The sequence below is a fragment of the Tinamus guttatus genome, unplaced genomic scaffold (assembly GCF_059628265.1).
Source record: "Tinamus guttatus ecotype Peru unplaced genomic scaffold, ASM5962826v1 Tinamus_guttatus_pri_ptg000218l, whole genome shotgun sequence".
Classification (NCBI taxonomy): domain Eukaryota; kingdom Metazoa; phylum Chordata; class Aves; order Tinamiformes; family Tinamidae; genus Tinamus; species Tinamus guttatus.
The window spans coordinates 2,677,831-2,701,160 of NW_028288752.1; the positions used below are offsets into that span (position 1 = coordinate 2,677,831).

At 37.9% G+C, this 23,330-nt stretch overlaps 1 protein-coding gene across 3 annotated transcripts in view; it reads right to left on the reverse strand.

The window, feature by feature from the left end:
• Positions 1–23,330, reverse strand: part of CTNNA2 (catenin alpha 2) — a 395,828-nt gene that overhangs the window by 94,584 nt on the left and 277,914 nt on the right. For all 3 annotated transcript variants that reach the window (XM_088524973.1, XM_088524972.1, XM_088524970.1), the window contains one exon: positions 10,762–10,842. In XM_088524973.1, coding sequence (XP_088381099.1) covers positions 10,762–10,842 — 81 coding nt within the window. The remainder of the gene's footprint in view (positions 1–10,761; positions 10,843–23,330) is intronic.

Sequence of the window (23,330 nt, forward strand, 5' to 3'; positions counted from 1 at the left end):
CACTTGCACTGGCAGGTATCAATAAAACCCACCATCTGAATAAGTATTACATATTAAATGAATCTGAAACTTTTAAGTCCATCATCTTACATGGAGAGGAGGTGTTTCAAATAGTGGTGTTCACTGACTGAATAATTCACCTTTTAATTAAGGTTAAAGTTAACACACCACCAATCAGTGTGGGGGGTTAAATACACAGCTTATTTTCCTCAGTATTAAGCACCATAATTAAGCATTTAAAGCCACACATTCGAAATCAAAAAAAGACAATAACACCACCAGCTAAGCAGCAATTCGGGATTTACCACTGTAAATAGATAGCAGTTATATATGATTCAGAACAAGCAAATAACATATAACCTCTTTCTAATGGTAACTGTATACTGCACTGCAGAAGGCAGAGTCACAAGAGGCAAACAAAATCAAAAAACTGGCTGTCCCTGGCTTGCTAAGGAAAAATAATCAAATCTTCTTTTCCTATGTCAGTGTATTCATGCACCACAGCAGCATGCTTCCAAGCCCTCCTGCAAGCATTCATTGCAACTTCTTTAGAAACCATTAGCTGAGTTTTGGGACATCTTTATGATGAATTGAAAAGTGATAGTTAACAGGTTTTGGTAGATGGAGGAGAGCACAGATTTTTGCTCTCCATCACCACAGGCAATAAACACTGGCTTGGCAAAATCATCCATTAGCAGCTACAGGAGCAGGAATAGAAGATGTGCATCTGATAGTGCAAGGCACTACTACAGCAAGGTAGTATTAGCTGTACAAGGTGAGACATGCAAAAATATTAGCTCAGCATTACCAGTCTATTTAGTCCAATTAGGGCTGTTCATTAGTTTAACTCATTGTAGGAGAGGTTCTCATACACACCTGTGGACTGCAACAAATTCCAGCCAACACCCCCCTCCAAAAAAAAAAAAAAAAAAAAAAAAATCAAAGCAGATTGTTTCACACAGCTGACTCGTTTTCAGGGGGAAACTGAGAAACATGAGATTTGAATTTAAATGGTCACAAAAAATTACTTTTTTGTTGCATTTAAAATACCATACCCAAACTTATTATAGGCATATTAAATTAAGACAATATTGTCTTGTATTCTGACACAAATTAGCTTCTTTAGACAATGTTTTAACTTTTTTTCCTCCAAATTTTTAAATTACAGGTGGCCTCAACATATGGGGAGGCTCTATTGCATGAAGCTTTATTTGCCATAGCAGGCACTTAACTTCAGTTAACAGAATCCTTTACTTTTATCCACAGAAAAATTAAGTCCTAACTAAATGACCAATTAACATACCAGATCAGCACACCAATATGGAGATGAAGTATCAAGACCCATAAATAATATATGTTGTCTAAGTATGAGCAGTGTAGCACAAGGCAGATTTTATACCTTTCCAGTACAGCCAATTTATGCAGTTTATGGTGCACAGAGTCAACTGCTGTTTTTGATAGCGCCGTGTCCCCCCTTCCCAAGCCCTGTTTAGCTCTGCTTTATCACTGTCAATTCACAGCAATAATTGAGCTCCAAGAGGTTAAACTGCCCACCAAAATGAGTTTTTTTCATGGGCAGATAACAATTTTTTGAACGAAAATGTCTCAATAGTGCTTACAATCATGTAGAGAATTAAATGCCTAATCCTGACACTGGAAGGTAATGTCACAGCAGGAGATTAATGACTCCAGCAGATTGCCAAGCTTTGTCACAAATAAAGTGGTATAAAGCTATCTATAACAGGAGGCTACCAATGAGTGCAGGCCTTGGGCCTTGCCATCTTCCATTTAACCAGCATCTCAATCCCAACCCCGCTTCAAAACCCCAATTTGCCACAAGAAAGTATTCCCAATCAGGTCCTAACTTCGTCAGCAGAGGTTAAATTAGAAAGTGTCTCTTTTGCAGCTAAATAAGTAGCCTTCAAGTATGTTGCAAAACAGGCCTGGAGAAAAAGACAGTGACCATTAGAAAATATTGCCATACTTTTTTAGCCTAATATTTGATTGATTCTCTGTACTATCATCTGCGAATGTGATAGGTATCTGAACTCTGAAAGTAACTGAAAAAAGTAATAAACCACAGAAAAAAGATATTATTTTGAGGATAGTTATGATAACGCATTAGTTTTGCCTTAATGATAGCTTAAGCACGAAAGAACTGAGCAATAAGAGCTCAGAACTGAGCAATAAGGTTCGTAGACCTAAACCACAGTCCTCCAAAGTTTATTACGTAAAGATTTGAGGCTTAATTACAACTCTGAAGAAACGTTGTAGCAATTGATTATTCACCTTTTCTATGAATTTTCTCCCTAACTCCTTGTATGATCTTTTTTCTACTGAGGAGAAACTCAAACTTTCCTACACAAGAAGAAGCAAGGCCTGATTTTACTAAAGAAAAAAGACTTGAAGGAACAGGCTTTCCCAGAAATTTAAGAAGTGGGAGAGGTTCCTCCTGATATTAGATGACTATAAGGAAATCCTCAGAATTGTACATGGCCAGAATCACAGAAGAATTTAGTTACCAAGTGCTTATATACTTAATTCCCATTGATTTTTTTGTACTCTTGAGTACTTTAGAAGTTTATGTCAATTTTAGTGACTTAGAAGTTTATATTGCCTAAAGCTTTTTTTTTTTTTTTTTTTTTGGCATGGAAGAGCCTGAGACTCACTAACCACATCACTAGTTACATAAAAGCACAGAAGTTTTATATTTTATCACCAGGGAGAAAACTCATTAGAGATACGTATTAGAAGGCCACAACTCTGCCTTACCTTATGTCTATCTAGAACTGTAATATCCTAATATTATGAGAAAGAAAAATAAAAAAAATAGATTAAGCATCCTTTTATACTGACAGCTGCAATACATTAAATATCATTTGAACAGGACCCGAGACAAAATATTAAATCAAAGAGTTAGAGAAGCTGGGGACTGAGTTGTTTTGGGGAGGTTAACTACCTGTTTGGTCACAAATGCTAAAGACATGGCCAATAAAAACTCTTCATGAAGCTATTCTCACTGTACACTCATGAGCATGCATAGCAACTTCACTTAAATGTAGTTGCTTGCATCTACTAAGCTTTAAAGGAATAATAGTGCAACCATGCATCACACGTGTGTTTGGAACTACCCACCAACAGGCTGTCATGATAAATATTATCAGTGTTCATGAGACAGAGATTTAGCCCTGAATATGGCAGAATATGACCTGAGTATGGTCTTAGAATTTAGACCTGAATATGGTCTTTTGTAGACCCATCCCACTGAAGTTCTAAGAAAGTGGCTGAAACACAAGATTAAAAATTGTGTTCAGCAGAAATGGAATTATCACCATCCTTCCCCAGAGTCACTCAAAGTCAAGAGTTGATCCTATCTCATAGCTCCATCTATAAAGATCACTGATTTATGTCCGTTACCATCTATCTACATATATATAAAAGTTTAGTCTTATTACGTTGTTATTTCTCTACAGCAACAAAATCTAGAAAGCATAACTGGAGGTGGGGTAAGAAAAGCTTCTTGTATTTCTGATTGCATAACAAGTAACATTAAAGACTTCTTAAGAGTCCTTAAGAATTAATATTACTGAACAAAATAAATGTCAATTAGAAAACAAATGCAATATTAAAACTCCATTTGGAAATTAAATTCCATCTACTCTATCGCATTGCTTATAAATCCATTAGGAGGACAGCACCATAAGAGTCAGTGGAAAAGCACTATATTTTATTCTACGGTTATACTTGTCTGTAACTTGCTACTGCATTATTGATAGGCAACACCAAAATTTGAAAGCTACCTTGAGAAACTCAAGCTCCTGTAAATTAGTTAGGCTGTCAACAGGCCACTTGCAGGTTTGCACTACAAAACAAAGGCTTCTTTAAGGTAAACAATGCTGCATGAATTGAAATTTCTCAAGATGCATTTTTCTTTTTTAGCAGCAAAATTATATGCTGTCAACAAGCTTCTTCCCTCATGCTTATAGCATCCCTTATTAAAACAAGTTGAGAAGAATTTCATGCATGCTTCCCCACAGTGATCATAGGTACGCTCTAGACTTCCTTCCGCGTACACAAGGATCTGGTGAAGTCCATCTGAGCTACAGGACTTGAGGAATCACAGCCAAACTACATACAGCAACTTACTTGTGCGCAGTATATTTGCCACTATATTTTGGCTCATGATTTTTCAACCAAGTGATGCTGCAATCAGAGGGCTGGGTTTTTCATAGGGCTGATGGAGAAGAAAGATTCATACCAACATATCCTTATCAGATCCCTACTTCCAAAGGCAAAGACAGCTACTGCCCTAATGCTCTTTGCATTTCGCTAGAGAAATCCATCACAAGTACAGTGCTGCAGATGGAGATTTTCCTCATTTCATGAGTGTACTGCACTGTAGCCCTGCACAGAACCTGATATGGGCATCATTTCTTGAAATATGGTACCATATGTGCATCAGTAAACATTATGTGTAGGGTAAATTAAACTGAGTCTTATAATTAGGCAGTAAGGAAATTACTGCAGGCCTGGAAGAGTAAATCAGCAGTATTAAAGCACTCTCCATTTCCTCCGAAGCACTTCAGAGTACCATAAAAACCTCAATGTCACAGCAATAAAGATCTAGAAAAAAAATACATTTTGAGGGAGACAAAGAAGCATTCACTCTAGTAAATTCAACTCAAAAATCATCCATTTAAGTGTCATTAAAAAAAAAAAAAAAAAGGAGCCCATTGCACCTAGTACTGAGAACAGCTCTTTGGATGTTCCTCTAAACTAAAAATTTGTAAAGCAAATATCTCAACAAGTCTTTTAAGTGATAGCAGCCAAAACATGGCTGCAGGGCTGAAGGCCGTACCAAAGTGGCAGAATTCTTCCAGTTCACATGGATTAATGCCACATTCACCTACTTCTTGCTTTTAAGATCAACTATAAGAAAGAGCAGAGAGCTTTATCAGATGGAGCATTACTACTTGTGCTTTGCACAGCCTTGCACAAGATTCCTGCTGAACACCGTCATCCAAGCTGGTAGGTGGGGGGATAAAAAAGGGCTAACAGAGGCAACCGAGCCCATCAGTATTAAACATATAGAAGAAATAACCATGGAGTAAATTCGTGCAAGCGTTGATGGACTGCTCTTAGTGAGACAGCTTGCAGATCTCCCTGTGCCCTGAAGTCATTGCAGGTGAAGGCATGACCTATTAAGCAACAAGGCAAAGGTGATGAGTTTCTAATGAGCAGCAGCTGACGCTGCAGGTGGCCTGAGGTTAGACATTCAGATTGAGTTATGGTTGGCTCACTTTAGAAAATGCTAAATTGTTTCCAAGAAGCATTCCCATATCACAAAATGAGACAATATCACTATTCCACTGCAGGTTTCCTTGCTTATCTTCAGTAAAGTAACACAGTCCTAACAGGAGAGCCTCTAGGTCATCTATCTAAACATGATTTTACCTCAACTATGCCTTTACAAAAAAATCAATCTTTAGTAAGTCTTCATGTAAGACTAAGTGCTAAAGTTACAATTCTCTTTGATATTCTGCTGCTACTTCGCATTTTCAAAACACTGGATAAACTCTAACAGACTCTCAGAGGGCTATATGAGTTAAGCAAGGTTTATGACCACTCTGCTTTTAAATCTCCTTGATTTATACAGATCATGAATTAATAAAGCCACCACCATGATATTTAGTCTTAACCCTGCAATAAAAAGGGCATCAAAACCCACTTTTGTAGTAATAAGGGGAAGTTGCTTCCCCCAGCCCTCCTAGAAGTGAAGCTGTTTATGGGGTGTTGCTTTACCCTAAAGACCAGATACACAACCTACCTGCAGACTTCTATCTTAGGAGGTGCTTAAATTAGGAAAAAAATCTCCTCATATAGGCTCCCTATTTGTGAAGAAAGGGGTGTGTTTCCAAAGTATGTCTCTTACTCCAAACCACCCTTCCAAAGGGACATGCTCTGCTGAGGCAAGGCAGCTTTGTTAGATAACCAGCTAATTGACATCAGCTGGTGTGAATTTTCCCTTTACGATCTCTCTTCTTCTTTTTTTTTTTTTTTTTTTTTTTTTTTAATTTTTAATGGACTTTTATTTATCGGACGTTGTGTTGTGTTCACCTTCTCAAACAAGCTAAAAGTAATTGATTATCTAATACTTATTCAGTTTGATTTGAATGGGGCTTGCTGGTTTCCTCTTAGTTTTGTTTTCCCTCCTCCTGAGCACTCACACTTCCCTTGGGCCTTATCTGAATGTACAGATGCTGTGTGCCTCTTAAAGGTCATACAATGCAGAATATCTACATTGAGGCGGCTTCACCTTCACGGACAACTTCATCTCTCTGTGTTTCAGGTTATTCTGCAAACTGGACAGTAGCGTTTGCTTGTCTTTGTAAAGCATGTCAGAATGGAGAGAGGATGAATATATAGCTTAAGACGTTCATGATTCAAGAGTGGAAGATATCTTTTCTAGGTGACACTGACCCTCCCAACACCACTTGTCAAGTCATCTGGTCCACATATAAGAAAGTAGCTTGCCTCCAAAAGGATGGTGATAACGCTTCCTCTTTTGGAAAGAGTCCTGGCTTTCCTGCCAAATGCTCACATACTGCAAAATGATTTGACTCCACAGATTGAAAACATTATATAAGTGTCTATTCATATCACATTTTGCATTGTATGGGTTAAATGCCATAAAATCTTCTCCAATTGAACTTTTTTTTTTTTTTTTTTTCAGTTTTAGGTGTCCTGTTAGTCTAATTGCATGGCCTAATACTAGAAGTTTTTACTCTGACAGGCTCTCTAGAGTTTATGTGAATCTTCAGCAGACTCCAAAGTGCTAAATAATATCTGTTTGTTGTTGTTGTTGTTTTGTTGTTTTTTTTTTTTTTATCTTGAATAGTATTCATAAAGAGTAGCAATACAACTTTATCTAAGCAGAACTGACTGGCATAAAGAGCAAAATGAGATGCTGCCTCTCAAGAGGTAGAAAAAGAGATAGGACAGATAGGGGTAAGAACATTAAAAAGACTTATCTAATTCAAACTGTTGTTACGCATATAGAAGACATGGGAGAAGACAGGAAAAGACAGAGCAGCAGATCACAAATGTCTTGACCATGAAGAGTTTTGTGTCTAGACTGGTTTTCCGAGGAAATGACGCTCGTTACATTTGTATTGCCCATTCTTTCTGATACATGTTAATCTAGTGGTCCATTTCAAACAAATCTGACAGCCAGGAATACTCTTGAGAACATAAAATAGCTACAATTTTGACAAGAACTTCTGCGGGTAGGAGAAAGGTAACACCAGTCAGAGTCCTACGGAGGGAAATCTGCAGTGAAGATTCCACAGAATCCATGAACTCATGAGAAGAGTCATAGATATTTCATATCTAGAAAATTTTATTTTTATTCATATTGAAAATCATTATCCTCTCTACCAACAGGCCTTGGTAGCAACAGGCTACCAAGAGGATGTTGAAGACTTTTTTCCCTTTTATTTGTGGTTCCAAAAGGAACTAGATGAGACACAGGAACTCATTTCTTAAGAGGATTTAGCAGTAATCAGATGGCAGGCAATGCATAGATTTAGATGACAATGGCCTTAATTTAATTTCTATTAGACAGACACACAGCCCAGTGCATCGGTCCTATTCATGTATTTTATTATAAAATCATATTGCCTAATACTGCAAGGGGAACAAAAAATTTCATTTTAATATATATACATATATTTTTTAATTTTGCTTTGTTCTACTTTGGAATGAAACCTGGAAATTTCAAAATGCTTTATGACCAAAACATCTTAAAATGATTGATAATTTTCTTGATAATTCTTAAAATTTGTTTTTCATTTTATTTTTTATATTTATTTATATATACATATATGTCCATATTTGCACAGCTAAGCTAGAAAAAATATTAATGTTCAAAACCAAAAATTCAAGATATTGATAAAATTAAAAGTGGTTGTCTAAAGCAGAAATCTGTTTTATTTTCACAGCTATGTTTCTGGCTAAATAAACACAATTTATTAGTTTTTTTTTAAAAAGAAAATGAACATTTTATTTTAAATTTTTATTTCATGAGTTTTTATTCCATGAAAGATTTTTAACTAGCATTAGCAATGACATACTCCTAAATCTGCAGGAGGTTGATGTCTTCTCAACAGCTGCATGTGCGTGGCATGTGCAGCACAAGCTGGCAATTGCTGGTAAAAATTCTTCTATTCTATTCTAAAAATTCTATTTCCCTAGAATTCCTTCATTTGGTGGCACATGAAGTATTAGTCTGGCTTGAATTGGGCAGCAGGAGAAAGAGAGAGGAATCAAGGAATTATTTGATTTCATTCTCCTGCAGACAAGCTGCTCTGTTAAAATTAATAGCAATATCTGCTCTTTAGGAGAAAATGGGTGTTTTCACTACTTTTCCTTGTAGGGAAACTAGTTGATGCAGATGGAACAAGACCAACAGGACCAGAAAACACAGGAAAGGGACAGCGGTCACAGCAGTTGCACCACAAGCAGGTGTGACACCAGCGGTGGTGACAGCAGAAGAGCCAGCACCCCACCAGCACCCTAACCCCCACCAATTGGCATAGCTTGTTATCCAACACACAACTCTGCTTTTTCTAAATTGTTCAAGGTAAAGCAAGAAATGGCAGCAGGGAGCCACGGGCTGGTGAGACTCGCTTGCCTCTAAGAACTTGCTCAGTCTGACTTAGGTTAATGCTCTTACTGGCAATTTATATTAAGACATATAATAAGATCTCCATAATAGTTTTCCAGTGCCCAGGAGAGTTTAAATGATGAGTATAAAAAATGTAATTCCATCAGAATGGGAAATATTGATGTGGCTGTAAATTGCAAGATGAAATTTCGGCACCGTTGTGTCCCAGCCCAAATCATTCCCCTTGTCCACGTGTTCTTTCAGTAATCTAATAAAATCTCAGAAATAAAGAACTAAGTAACCTGTCCAGAGAAAGAAAAATCAGTCTTAGGTCGTTGACTACTGAAGCCTAGCAAAGATTCTTGGCTACTGAATGAAGTATATACACTTTCTTCATTACCACAATTCCTGATCATTTCTTCTTGAATTTCAACCTCCCAACCATTAAATTAAGACCTCAGTGACATCCATGTATCAGAAACTTGGCAGGGAGAGGGTCTAGGGGCAGATTTGGGTAGACTCTAGAATGGATGCTGTTGATTATATATACAATGAAAGAGGATGGAGGCTGTAATTCTAATGCATAATGATTTGAGGTCAGAAGAGAGATTGTGAAAACTCCATCTTCCTACAGACTTGCAAAATCTAGCACAATTGTTATATATTTTTTATCACTTTTCTAGCAACTTCCACAGCTTAAAAAAAAATTATTCCTATATGCTGTACCTGGACATAAAAAAAAAACAGAAATTCCATAAAAAGCTTCAGCTCCAAGCAGGAAAATATTTAAATGCATGTTTCGCTTTACCCACACACAGGGTTCCAACATTTCACAATTGAATTTGGCACCCATGGGGCTGAATATACCCTCAAAGTAGAGCGTTTATTAAGAAAGGTGCCACTTTTGTATCACGTTTCAGAGTAAATTTGGCTTTGGAGATGAGTAATTCAGGCAAGCGCGGCGAGCCTCGCGCAGCGCAGAGCCGCATGTGTTAGTCTGCTATTTCCTCTGAGCGGTGAGAACAGAGGTGGGAGGCAACACATGGTGCAAACGCCACTGCAGAAGCGAGGACGCCACAAATTTGGAGGTCGGAGCCGCAGAGCTCCTTCTTCTGCCGTTAGCCGAGTCGCAGATGTGATGCCAGGCTTCATCCATGGGAGCTGATGATTCGTGTAGGCTGCCAGCCCGTTGCAATAGTTTTATCATTTGGAGAAATAAACCCTGGGACTGCTCTCCTGGAGCGCATCCGTTGAGAGCTTGTCGACAAGTGAAATGGGCTGAATTTTGGAGGCACAGAGCATTGACTCCAAAATGTCCGTAGATGCCACTCTATCACCTCAATAGGTACCTGCAGGTACACTAAAGTCCTTGTTTGTTATTGCAGATTTGTGTGTTTGGGAGTATTTCTACAGAGTTAAACTTTTATTGGTCAGTGGTCTTTTTTTTTTTTTTTCATGGAAAATATGCAGAATTGGGATCATCTTAAAAGAGGAAAAAAGAGGCCCAAAAAAAGGGTAATACGAAGTAATTTTGAAAGTGAAACACATACTGCATTTCTCTCTCTGGTTTTCCAATATTCCTTCTGTTATTTTCCATCTCGAGCTTTGTGAACAAATCTTCTTGTCTTATTACCAAGTGCAAAGATAAAAGCAATATGAGAAAGCCAGCCTTTCTGGCTGAAACTATGCTTTACTGCTGTTTATCAATCTTATCCCTAGACTCACAGCACCTTCATTTAATAATGCACCTAGAAGTTTTTTGAAAATATTCTGTTCTTACAACCATTTTTATATGCTGCTTAGTGTCATTGCAATGTGAGTATTTGTATAAATACAAATAAGCACATATGCCACTGTTTTTAAGACTAGGGATACTTGGAAGCAAAGGTCTGGACAATCTGCTCACCTTCCCAGATATTGGGAGTGTTGGGGGTTGGATATGTAACTCACCCTAAGGAGAGATCCTTTGTTTAATGTCGAGTGCAATGCAAATAAATAAAGGCATGAATTCTTTATACTTTGATAAGTGACAAAATCAGCCTGAATTTGTAAAGCAGCAACTTTCCTGAAGAAGCATTACAAAATCCATAGATTACCTGTCTTCGAAGGTCTCGCGTTTTCTTGGTCATCTTGTCGATAGCAATGTTCAGTGGGTCCCCCTTCTCCTTCCGCCCAGTCTGTTTTAAAAGAAATTATGGAGTTAAAGGAGAACATCCTCCAAAACATGTATCTTTTTTTAACAGTACAGATATATGAAAAGAAATCTATGCATTGCTTTTTATTTGCTTCCATTAAGCCTTTATTTTCAATGCCATGTTTTAAACATGTTTATGCATGGGGGCACTGCAGATTATTTTAAAACAGCCCTAAAACGATAAGACGAAAGATTAAGGTGACTCACTGGAGAGTTCAGGACTTTTCCATCAATATATTATGTGCATATATTATAGCCCGTGCTCCAAAAATCTGGCGAGACCTTTCAGTATAAAACGAATATTAAGAGTCTCTAATCTCCAGCCTGCCAGGCACCAGGACTGTTAAACATGATAATAAGCAGCAACACAGCTTGAGGACAGAAGGAAAATGGTCCTTACGCCTGCGACAGGACACATAGCAGCAGATGTTAGGTGCAGTATAAAGATGACTTCCACTTAAAACACTTTCCTGCAGGAAGGCTCAAAGCAAAAATCCTCATGAAGACTAAAAAGGGTGGAAAAAAATAAGTTTTGTGGCTCACAATTTATGAAAAAATATAGTTTGTAGGTAGCACAGTGCGGAAAGCTTGAAGTGACTTTGTCAGCTACATGACAGAGAGGACTAAAGGTTCATAACATCTCTTTGCACATTGAACTCCCTTTGATTGCTCTTTAACCAGAATCACAATGTTCATCCATTCTTCCTGCAATGCCCGTTCTTGCCCAGTGCTTTTTAAAAACTCTTCCTATTTAGAATTGTTCTGTGCATCCGATTAAGAATGATTTGCTAATTCCAGCTGAGCTTAGTAGCCTATGCTGGGATCAATGGAGAACTCCCCTTTGGGTGGGGTGCCCGTTACACCTGCCCTATCACTAATGGTCTTGCAGTGCTCCACTTTAACCATTCATTTCAGTGAATGTAATTTTAATTACATGTGTAATTTTAATTACTATACGAGGCCTAGGCATTTATGAGCATTTGGATGAATGTAAAACCCCCTTTTTTTCTTTAGAAATTCAGACATAACAATACCAAATGCTCACAGCATTTAGTATAAACCATAAAATTCCCTCTTAGCTATCTAACAAGAACCTCTTACAAATTCACAGAAGTTAACGACGCAAACTGACACCGGAAAGCAGAGAGAAAAAAAATATTTTATGCAAGAAGATGCATCCCTGTAACCTGCTTATGCTCCCTCTTCTTGCGCTTATCCTTAAAGAGAGGTCTGCTGGTCCCCTGATAATAAACTATGGCTCTTCAGCCTACACACTTGCAGCACGTCCTTTTGGGTTTAGATGTCCTGAAATCAGTCCCTGGTATGTTGTCCAAGGCAGCAGCTGTCATACACACACACAGTCTATAGCTTTGCAGGCTGAAATGCCACAGTAAAAATGAGACAGCCTGGGGCAGCTACGTCGGGTATTGCAGGGCCATCCTCACTGTTGAAATGCTGCAGCAGATGAACTACTTTCAGCCAGGTTCCTGGTCTGCTTGGCTATAATGTTTTATTCTAAAAAAAATTCAATTACTCTGGCTGCGTGCTGTGGACTAGCTGCAGCAAGTATCCTTGGCAACATTAGCGTTTGAGGATGCTTCATTTCCCAGTCAAATAATTTAATTTCTGTAATATTGTTTAAATTCTTTCCTTCCTTCTCAGTATTTCAGCTTTGATCCATACACCTACAGGAAAATCTGCCACCACACAGAATATTTTAGGATATTTATTTCTGGGGCAAGGATGGCCTTTCTTTTTTCCCCTCAAAAAACAGAGTATGGTTTGACAAGAGGTGCAAATTACAGTGAATACTAACACAATGTGAATAATTAAAAAGCAAAACCCATGGCATTTAAGGTATTTTGGTTATAGTTATCAAACAAAATAACTAGCTAACAATTCTTCTCTGAGCTTGTGCAGGACAAATGTAACTTGCACTCACCACTTGCAAGATCAAGCACTTATACAACTCTTTGAAGGGTCATTGCTATGGGAAGCAATGCTAGTGAATAAATCAGGCACGTGATAAGTTTAGGAGCAAAGACTCCCTACCTTGCCTGAAAGGTAAATGGAGGAAGGACAGAAGTTTTGAGAGACTGAGTCAGAATATGGGAGTTAGGCTTTCAGCTTAGCCTTTTCTGAATTGGTCTTTGGCATTTGGAGGAAACTGATAGACAGAGCCAGCATCTTACATCTCAACCTCTTATATTTAGCATCAAAGCCCCTTTTCAAATTTATCCTATTGCTCTTTTGTCTAGTTTTAAATTGCATGAAGAGTGACCCATTAGGTACACCCTACTGCTCAATAAAAACAAACTGGGGACCACTTAGTGGCCCTTAGACCACCCAACACGTCCATCTAGCCAGACACTTTTCACTCCAAAGTAGAGAAAAGCCTCATCTATATTATTTATTGAAAAGCATCCCTACTCCATGCAATTGCCCAAACCATGCCTATGCCAAATCTGAGATGCTAACTGGTCTGAGCCAATGCTGGGGAACGAGCTGCCAAACAACGTGCACTCAGATCCAGCTCTTGAGCCTCTCCATAACAGTATTTTCTTGAATCGTTATGAATACAGCTGAAATCTTAGAGGCTGTGCTCCTGTGCTGCATGATTATTTGTTCTACAGGAATTTTTGGTGTCCTTTAGCTTGAATGCACATCACCTGTTACTTGTAAAGTGTTTTTTTGCTTTATATTCCTGTTGCAAAACCCTTCCTTCACTGTGTAATTTCTAAAAAGGAGAAATTTGTTTAGTAAATCACATTATTGGAAAATAAATAGCATGGCATGTGATGTTGCATAGCTTCAGGCAGGTCTGTCAAACACCATCTGCTCTGTGCTGAAAATATAAGTTTATTAAAGTTTATTTATTTAAGTCCTTAAATATGCTTATATTAATGTTGCTCAGTGCTAAATTTTCGGCCTCCATTCCTAGAAGAGATGGAAAGGATTTAGCAGTTTCCTGTGTTTTTGGAAAAAAAAAAAAAAAAAAAAAAAAAAAGCTTGCATTAAACCTCATGTAATTTCTCTGTTAAGCTTTTTGTATGATGGGAAGAAAGATTGGGGGCGGGATAAAAAGGAAGTAAAAAGGAGCTCCTGGCATTGGGACGATAGGAGAAGAAAGAAAAATACATTTCATTCCTCGAATGTGTTGGCCAAAATATCGGCATTCAGAGCTCCTACATCTACACTCGTGCCAACTCATGGCATAGGAAGGAGAACTTTTTTAATGGGAGAATAGCCTAATTATTGAATATCCTGACCGTGAGTGACTGCTAACAATGTTTGCATGCTGCTTTTTTTTTTTTTATTCAGCATATTTCCTGATAATTCTCCCAGGCCATGTTACTGCCTTCCTAGTTTCCTTAGAGCTTTTCCCTGCCTGCCTGATTTATTTTCAGCTTATCAGGAAGAGCTAATTTCAAAGGGCTGCTGGCCAGGGGCTGTGCTTCCTACGCAGTCTGCTAGGTCAAAAAGGGATTTCCATTACAGTTCTGCCCCAAGGCTGCAGCCTCATTCCCTGGGCCAGCAAAGTGAGATCCAGCTGCCTGGATTTATTTTTCAAGCATTTTTTTAAGCCCGATTTGCCACTTGCATTTAGAAGTTGAGTAACTTTTCAGCATACACATGTCCAGTTAATAAGGACCTGGAGAAATCAAATTACCATCATTTTGTTGTAAGAAATGCCTAGTCTCAATCACTGACACCTATATTTCCTAATCTATAGAACAAATAAAGAATATAAGCACTGTGCTCCCTATATTAAATGAAATCTAAAAAGCCCCAAAGAGAACCTGTGTAATATTAAGGCAAGTGCATAGTTAGATTAGGAACTCCAATCTCATTTAGTTTGGAAGGGAAATAAATAGAGTAATAACCAAGACCACATAATTATGTTAAGAAATTTCACCATCTGCCAGAATGATCTTTCCTAAGATAAAGCACTGTTTTCCCTTTTAAAAAAGATTTCTTTTTCTCCCTCCTCTTTTTCCTTTGCATGAGCTGTTCACAGCTTATATTGCTGCAGTAAAATAAAACTCTCTCCAATATTTTCACAACTATTGAGGACACGTATATACCCAAACTTGCTCATTAGGAAATTCTTTTGACCAGCATGAAGTACTTACAGGATTTTTGTTTTCAACCCTGGAGAGCATCCCAGAATCAGGAAAAGGCCAATCAGGCCAATCAGCCTAGAGACACAGTGACTTTGGGATGAGACACAGACACTGTGGAAAGAAGATGCTCTCAACCAGAACCCTCCTGCCAGTTTTGAATACTTCTAGATACCCTGAAATGGAAATCGTAAGAGTTCAGAAAACTTCTGAACTTTCAGCACATGGAATGCCTAAAATTGCTACCACTATTAGAGGGAGGGCTTAGTATTATGATAATGAATATTCTTACGTGCACAGAGGGATTTACAAGGATTAGCTACAGTCATATAAGATGCAAAACCATTGCTCTGAACACGTTGTTACGTTATTATGTTATTATGAACAGTTAATCTCCTTTTTCAGGAGATGGATGACCGGACTTGACAACAGTAACCTACAGGAGGAAGGGAATGGAGTGCAGAAATAACATCTCATGTACAAAGGCCATGTATATGAACCTAACGAGAGAGACTTGGGAACAGTTCGTAAGAAAATTAATTTCCTTTTCCTTTAAAATGCCTAGTGTAGAAGCTCAGTATGACTTGTCAATTATCACTGTTTTTGTTTGTTTGTTTTAAAAAAAAACTGTGCAGGACATTTTGGGACCACTGTTTTCACATGTTCCTCTGTCTTCCCATTGCTTAAGGTATAAGCCAAAATGCCTAGGAGAGCTCAGGGTGTATTACAAGTTGCATGTCCAAGACTTCCTCATTGTCATTTATAGAGTAATTTAGCCTCTAGGAGACAGGTAGAAAGATTATCTATTGATCCAAAAGCTACCGTGCTTTGAAATACTTTTATATTTTCATCATCCCCTAGGTAGATGGTTCCATTATTTACAGTTTATTCAGAATTCAATACCACAGTACTTTTTATTAAGGCGTAAATTGCCGCTCAAAAATATATCGGTCCTAATATTTTCTTTTAAATGCTCAGCACCATCACTCTTTAAAAGCTGTGCTCATGTTCAACAGCTCTTTTAAAAGTGATGAACGGAGGCTTAGTACTAAGAGGAGAACATTTTGGACGACAGACACAAGCTGCATCAATGCTTTCTAGCAGAAAGCTTAGTTGAAACATACCAATACATAGTCTTCTGCTGACAGGTTAAGAAGACTTATTTTGGGTCAGGAGAAGGCCACCTCACACATCCTGACAGACAAAGTAGAGGCAAAATTTTGCTGTTAGATGTCAGCAGGGGAGGTTGGTCAGCAAAACATATTTTAGAAAAGTTGTGAGGTCTCCCTATATATGAGCTGAAGAAAACATCCCAAAATTAATTTTTTAAAAAATGTTGAAATGGTAGGTAAAGCTCTTAAGAACATGGTGTGAATGTGAATTATATTCCACTCAAGTCAGTGGTTTCATCCATATTTTAAATTTGTACCTATAAATGATTTTCTTTTTTAGCATTTACTCCAAGACAGCAACTAGATAGGAGGCTCTGTAATTGCTTCTGTGCCATCTTAACACTGAATTTTAATTTGTCTGCTCCAGTTTCCTCTTAAGCATTCCTCCCCTCTTGGGGGGAAAGCAAGGGGGAATTTTGCATAAATGGGGGAAAGAAAAAAAACAAAGTAGTTTAGTCCACATCGCCACAAGGTCCCGAGTACCCTCCAGGGCTGAACCAAGTGGTGTGTTTAATATAAGCCACGTGTGCCTTGTTCTGCCTCCTGTCCACTCACAAAAAGGCAAATTTGTGAGAATTCGAGCACTTGACTGTGGTCAGTTTGTTGCTCCTGGTTTTGTTGCTTTGCCCAATTTGTGGTTATAATTATTACTTGTCTCACAGCAATGCCTAAGAGCTATCAGAAATGTTCTCAATGACAACAGTTTGCTTGAAAGAGCCCAGTTAAGATTAGGGCCTAACTGTTTTAACTCCTAAATAATATTTATTATAACTAAATTGATATTAACCCATTATTGTATATTGGTATCTCAGCTTCCTTAAAAAATGTTTTGAAAAATGAATAGTTAGATTAATATTAGAGATTGCTGAAAATGCAGACCATTTTCATTCTTGAGAATGTCATTATTATTATTATTTTCATTTATGTGTGGAATATTTTGGCATATTTATGAATTAGACTTACCAAGGTCACTGTGTTGTTTTTCCCTTAGCTACTAGCCAAAAGTGACTTTTTCAGTATATTGAGGTAACAAAAATGCTGCAAAAGCAGCCTATGTGATTTTCAGTTTGTGAGATTGTCTAGACAAGGGTAACATAAAAATCACAATGAGTTTGATTAGGTAAAAAAAAAAATCAACTCTTTTTTTTTTTTTTTTTTTGCAGGGCAGGGACAGGAAAGAAAACCAACATTAGAAGCTATAGTAAGGATAAATGGACACAGTGTTACGGTATCGAGTTGGTTAATTCTTAAGTGACTAAGTGACACGAGATGAAACCTTCTCTCACCAACTACAAGAAGATCCAGCCCTCCTGAAGTTCAGCCCAGAGATTGAATGTAGGGCCAATTGTACATGTTTTGGGTGATTTTCTCCCAGAGAACTTAAAAATATTACTGATGTAAGAGCATCTATTTTTTAACAAGCTCTCCCAAAAGTCTTTTCTGTTCCTCCAGGGCATGATATTTTTGCAGAGTTTTAGAGTAATTTACTTTCTTCCTACTGTATAATACGGAACACACTTTATAAATTTAAGATCAGGCATTGAATCTTAGCAACCTTGCAAGTTTCTCTAGGCTCTCTCTCACTCTACAAAAAAGCCTTAGTATAAATACACATACAAACATAAAACTTCAATACTTTGGTCATCACTTTTGGTCATGGCCTTAGGACAACGTTGTGTTAAAGCTGTTTCTTGTCTTTGTGAAAAAAGGTGCAAATGTCACTCTAACAGTAAGACACAGCTAGTTGCAATCACAGAAATGTGGCAATTTGCTGGAGAAAAAAAAAGAAAGAGAAAAAAAAAAGAGATAAATAGTTACAGCTGAATTTCTCTAAACTCAGCTTCCTCAAATAAAAACCTATATAAAAACCTTCCTATATAAAAACCTAAAAACCTACCTTACCCTAATCTAGAATGATTTGCAGTATATCAACACCTTTTTATTTGGATTTTTTTAACAGAGAAGAAAATACCAATTTTTACACAGAATAAATGGCGTATTTCTAGTCAGATGATGTCTCTATCCCAAATTTATGCTGTTACACTTAAATGCATAAAAAAGACTAGACTTCTGGGGACAGAAATGTAGTCGAGGTAAATTGCTTTAAATCCATCAACTTCAGTGAAGCCACACTAATTCACTCCAGCTGAGAACCTTCCCCCTCATCAGTTAAATGAAACCTTGCAGCTGCTCCATTTAGAAGGTCAGAATTGTTTACTCTAGAATTTGAAATTGTTCTAATTTTTGTCACAGCCATCCACTTAGACAGTGTCCACTACAGGCTCCCGATTTAGCTACCAACTGCTTTCCAGCTGGAAATTGCAATCTGCTCTTAAAACACTTCTGGATGGCATTTCTTAAGCTGAAATAACTTAAGGAGCAGAAGACTATTTTTTTTTTCTTTCCCTGAAGACATGGAAGTCTGTAGTTACAGGTTATATGAATAAAAAGAATTAAAAATTTCCAAGGTTTATACAAGCTCTTGAAAATGCATATTCTATTACTCTAATTCATGTTTGTAAATGATAAAACAATAAATAATAACATCTTCTATCACATTTTCTACCCAAAACTTATCTGTTAAAAGCATTCAAGTATGACTGGATAGCGAAGAAAAGAGGAGTAGAAAAGTTCAGGGGAGGTCTTGCAATATTTAATGAGGACTACCATATGCTTTTAAAATCAAAGGAGAATTTATTGAATGTGTCCTAATACACAAAATCTAATCTCAGTTTTACAGCTCCAGCACTCTTCCTAGCTGGACTGAGATAAAAGGTTTTATTACATGTCACAGGGATGAGTGTTATTCCCTGAATTAGGTGTAGGACTTCCTGAAGCATCTCAGCATTCCTTGAACATCTTCTGCCAGGATTTATCAGATCTTCCTCTTAGGCTGAATAGGAGAACCACATAGTGTCATTTGTCTGCAAGCAAAGACATTTTATTTGTTTGCACATTTAAGCAAAAGACTCCATTTGACTCCAGTATGTGATTCAAGGTGCAATGTGGACCTTTACTGTTTTTTTTTTTTTTTTTTTTTTTTTTTTTTTTAGCAAAGAAATATTTGGACTAGATGGTCTCTAGAGGTCCCTTCCAACCTTAAGCATTCTGTGATTCTGTGATTCTGTGATTTTAAACGGACAGACATCTGTGATAAAAGACTGCACTCCTGGAAATACTGCAGATGTTTAGATGTTTAGAGATATTCAAAAGATTGCCTGATTTTGTTTTTGTTTTAATCATCACAATGCAGTTCCAACTGCATCTCTCTATACATGTCTAGAAATTTGGTTAATGTCCTAAAGCTGGGTGTTTCATAAGCTTAAAATTTAAAAGTCTCAGACCTAGCCTGTGTGGAGGAAATGTCCTGATTGTGCTTAGAGTGCTTTGAGTTCCTAACACAACTGAAAAATACGATTGCAACTAGTTGGTTGCATCTCTTGCTACCCAGCAGACCTTGTTATGGGTATCGCATCTGCATTACTTTCTTTTTAATCACATTGGGCTAATATTTCTTGGATAAGCCACAAGGAACTGCGCTTTTTTGCTTGCATCCAACAAACAAGAAAAAATGTTCATCGAAGTGTGCAGACTTAAGCCGATGCTAAGTGAAAAGAAACTCCGTATTTGTACTTTATAACAAAGAATTAAATGTCTCAAATTTATTGCCCTTTTTCTTCCCTTACCTTGCCATTTCCCTCCAGACTACATTTTTTCCCCTCTGTCCTCCAACCTGTTCTGAGCACTTGCAATCACCTCCTGCCCTGAAACAATATTTTAAATGGCTGGGGTGGGATTTCTTGCAGCCAGTGAAACCTCTGCTGTTTTCCAGCTTGGCAGCGTGCTGGGAAGTCTCTGGGATGCCAAATTAGTGCCAGGGTCAGATTTGCTGAGGGCAGCAACTGGGGTGCTTGGCCAGCTTGTGTGCTTGTGCATGGTGCCAAGCCAGCAAAAACCCCACCTGCAAGCAATGTGCCCAGGAATTAACTGGATGCATCTTGCAACACAAGCCAATGTTTTGGATTTTTGGAGATTTTTGACTCAACGTGCATTGCAGGAATCAATGGGTCACTTTGGCTTTGTTGTGACTTCGTGTTCCCTTTGGAGGACACCACAACTACAACCATAATGCAACCACAACACAACAAAACCAAACTAAGAGAACTTGTGTCTGCCTAAATGGCCGGGGACAAGCTCTTCCAATTCCTGCAGTGCAAAGCCAGAGTCCCTCCTCAGATCAATGTGTTAAGTGATATCCCTTGAAATTGCCTGTCACTTTAATCAGAGGACATGAAATGCGATTATAGGTCATTTGTGGAAAAAAACAACACAAAATAACAGCATGCCCATTTGCTACAGCTGAAGCAAAAAGCTGTTTAAAATAATTTTGTAACATGTTCATCAACAGTCTTTATTAGTTTTTTTTTTTAAAAAAAAGGAAAAGCCCTTTGCAAATGCTACTCTAAGCTAATTACGCATAAAACAATGCTTTAAAGCTCTCAGCTGATTAGAGTCCTTATTTCTCCTTTAGGATTTCTAAGTTTTTTTCCTCTCTTGTTCTTTTATTAGAAAAAAAATACACAGAAATAAAGCCCTTTGCTGAAATGATCTTTGGTGCATTTACAAAGTCCTTCCACGCTCCCTTCCAATTTGTCAAGAATTTTACAATTATATTTGGTTGACTCAAAATGGAAACATTTACATGTCCCTCATGCTGCAAATTTCTCTTTATTTGTAACTTTGGAATCCTCAAGAGGATGATTTAGACTAAATGGATGAAACGGGAGCCTGGAAGGAAGGGATTCCTGAAGGCAGGAATACAACACTACTGGAGACGAAAGGCCAAGCAAAAGCAAACTCAGGTCCACCTGCTCCCTTGCAAAGTGTACAAAGTCACATCATGTGGCACAGCTCTTTTCACCCCCATGGTGAAAAATATTCATATTCTAATTCCTAGCTTTCAGATGCATAGGCTTTAACAGGATTTGGTCTTTTATTGTCTATATTCATGGGACAGATTGACATTAATTTGACCATCTCTGCCTTATCCATCGAGTTATTGAATGAATAGCCCTGCATGTCCACAGAACTGCCTGCCAAAAGTTATTGATGAACATGCAATATGACAACTCCTCTGTCTTTGATAATAATAATATTGTACTGTTAAGGTCTCCTATCTCATGGAAAAGGAAGAAAATAAATGAATGTGCAGCATGCAAAACCACTGGGGCAAGGAACAGCTTACATTCTGCCAAGCCTTTCGAAATAAAAAAGATCAAGTTAATTCTATTTTTAAAATCTGCTTGACAGATCTTCCTCTCCTGGCAAAGTTAAAGTCACCAAAATATCTCCAGTGGGGCTAAATGCAAGATATTTCCTTTGGTAGACTGCCACAAAGACTTCTTGTAGGACATAAAGTGTAAACATTTTTAGAGACAGCGAAGAGATACTCCAGCAGACTGGAAGCTGTGGTTCCACGGCAAAACCTGAAATAGCTTTTACGTAGATTTGCTATTGCGGTGGCGTTAATGGGCACCGCCTCCATTCCAACCTTCATAAATGAAAGTTATAGAGCCTTCAAAAGCACCAAAGGGAGATTAGCAGTACAAAACAACATTAAAATGTGGTTGGATTTGATTTCTCAGCTCCAAAGTTATTTTGCTAAGTTATTGAGATGCTTTCAAAAAATCATGTGCTGAGACAAAGGTGTAACATTCCCAAAAGGGAATAACGACTGGAGGTCTGAGGGGATTTAAATTCTTAAATTTTCCTGGATATGCCTCCTTTATCAGCTACTATTGGCTGTTGGTTATTTTAGTGTTGAATAATGTGCGATTTGTACCAAGCCTTGCAAAGGTGGTAGATCAGCAGCTACCCACAGGCATCTACAGCTTTTCAGAATAAATAACTTTTAAAGCAAGACGCATATAGCAACTAACTCGGCTCGGTAAAAGCATCTGCTGACTTCCACACCTAGTTTCTTATTGCCCTCCTAAACAACTTAAACTTTGACGATCGGAATTAAACCTCCTTTTTATGGTGCTCAACTCTTAAATCGCCTTATTTTAAAGGTTTGCTATTTGATCCCGCCATAACTTCAATGGTAATTTTAGCAGTAATGTGGCATAACATTCCCCATCCTCTACCTTATCACTCTATTCTTTTATGCAATACGCTGCAATTTCATATGTTGAATAAATGTTTCGGTTAAGGTCTATGATTTCACTAAGATGGGAGCAATCACGGAGGTTGCACATCATGCCCAAGGTCAGGATTGAAGCCCCTGGGATTGCCGCTGAATCCACAATCCCTGGGAACTCGGCTCTGTTTCAGTGTCCCAGGACAATTCTCCTCCCAGGATCCTGTGTTTTAGGAAACTTTGCTGCAGCCTGGCAATTAGCATTAGGGGCGAGTGGATTCCATGATGATCAAATGCCTAAAGGAATTTTAGAAAATAATGCAAAGCCCTGCAGGGAAAGCTCTGCCGCTCTCCACACCGCATGATGCTTTTCATTTCAAAGCTACTAAGCAAATTACCGAGAAAAAAGTTACTGTGAATAAAATGGGCTGCACTGTGTTAAGTAATTATCTCTAAAGTGTGAAATGGGTAGGAAGTATCTCATCTTAAGCGGTGCCATGATGCATATTACCTCTCTAGTATAAAGTGAACAGTCTTTTTTTTTTTACCTTTTTTTTTTTTTTTTTTTTTTGATGCAGGAGCAAGCACAGAAACTCTTTTTTTTTTTTCTCCTAATGATCTTTTCTGTGGGAGAGCAGAGTAGACTCAACTTGCAAAACTATGCTGTATTCTGCTCTTTGGACTGCACTAATGTTCTCCAAAGAACCTTCTTGAGTGGTTTATCTTCAAGAAGGTGCAGGAAACCCTCAACATATTATCATTATATTGACGCTCCCAAGCTGGGTAGCATGGGATGGAGGCAGGATCTCAGGGATGCAGTACTGCTAAGAGGGGTTTGTGATACAGGGTAAATCACAACTTTAACATTGCAATCACTGTATGGGTTAGGAAAAGACTCTTAGATGCTTCTCAGAGAACAGGAGATTTTTGTAATGAATTAATAGCTAGATGCATAAAGATAAGCTATTTCCAAAATAGGTATATTGGTTTTGATGAACAGAGGAAAATGAAGAGGAAAACAAATAAGGATCAAAAAAGG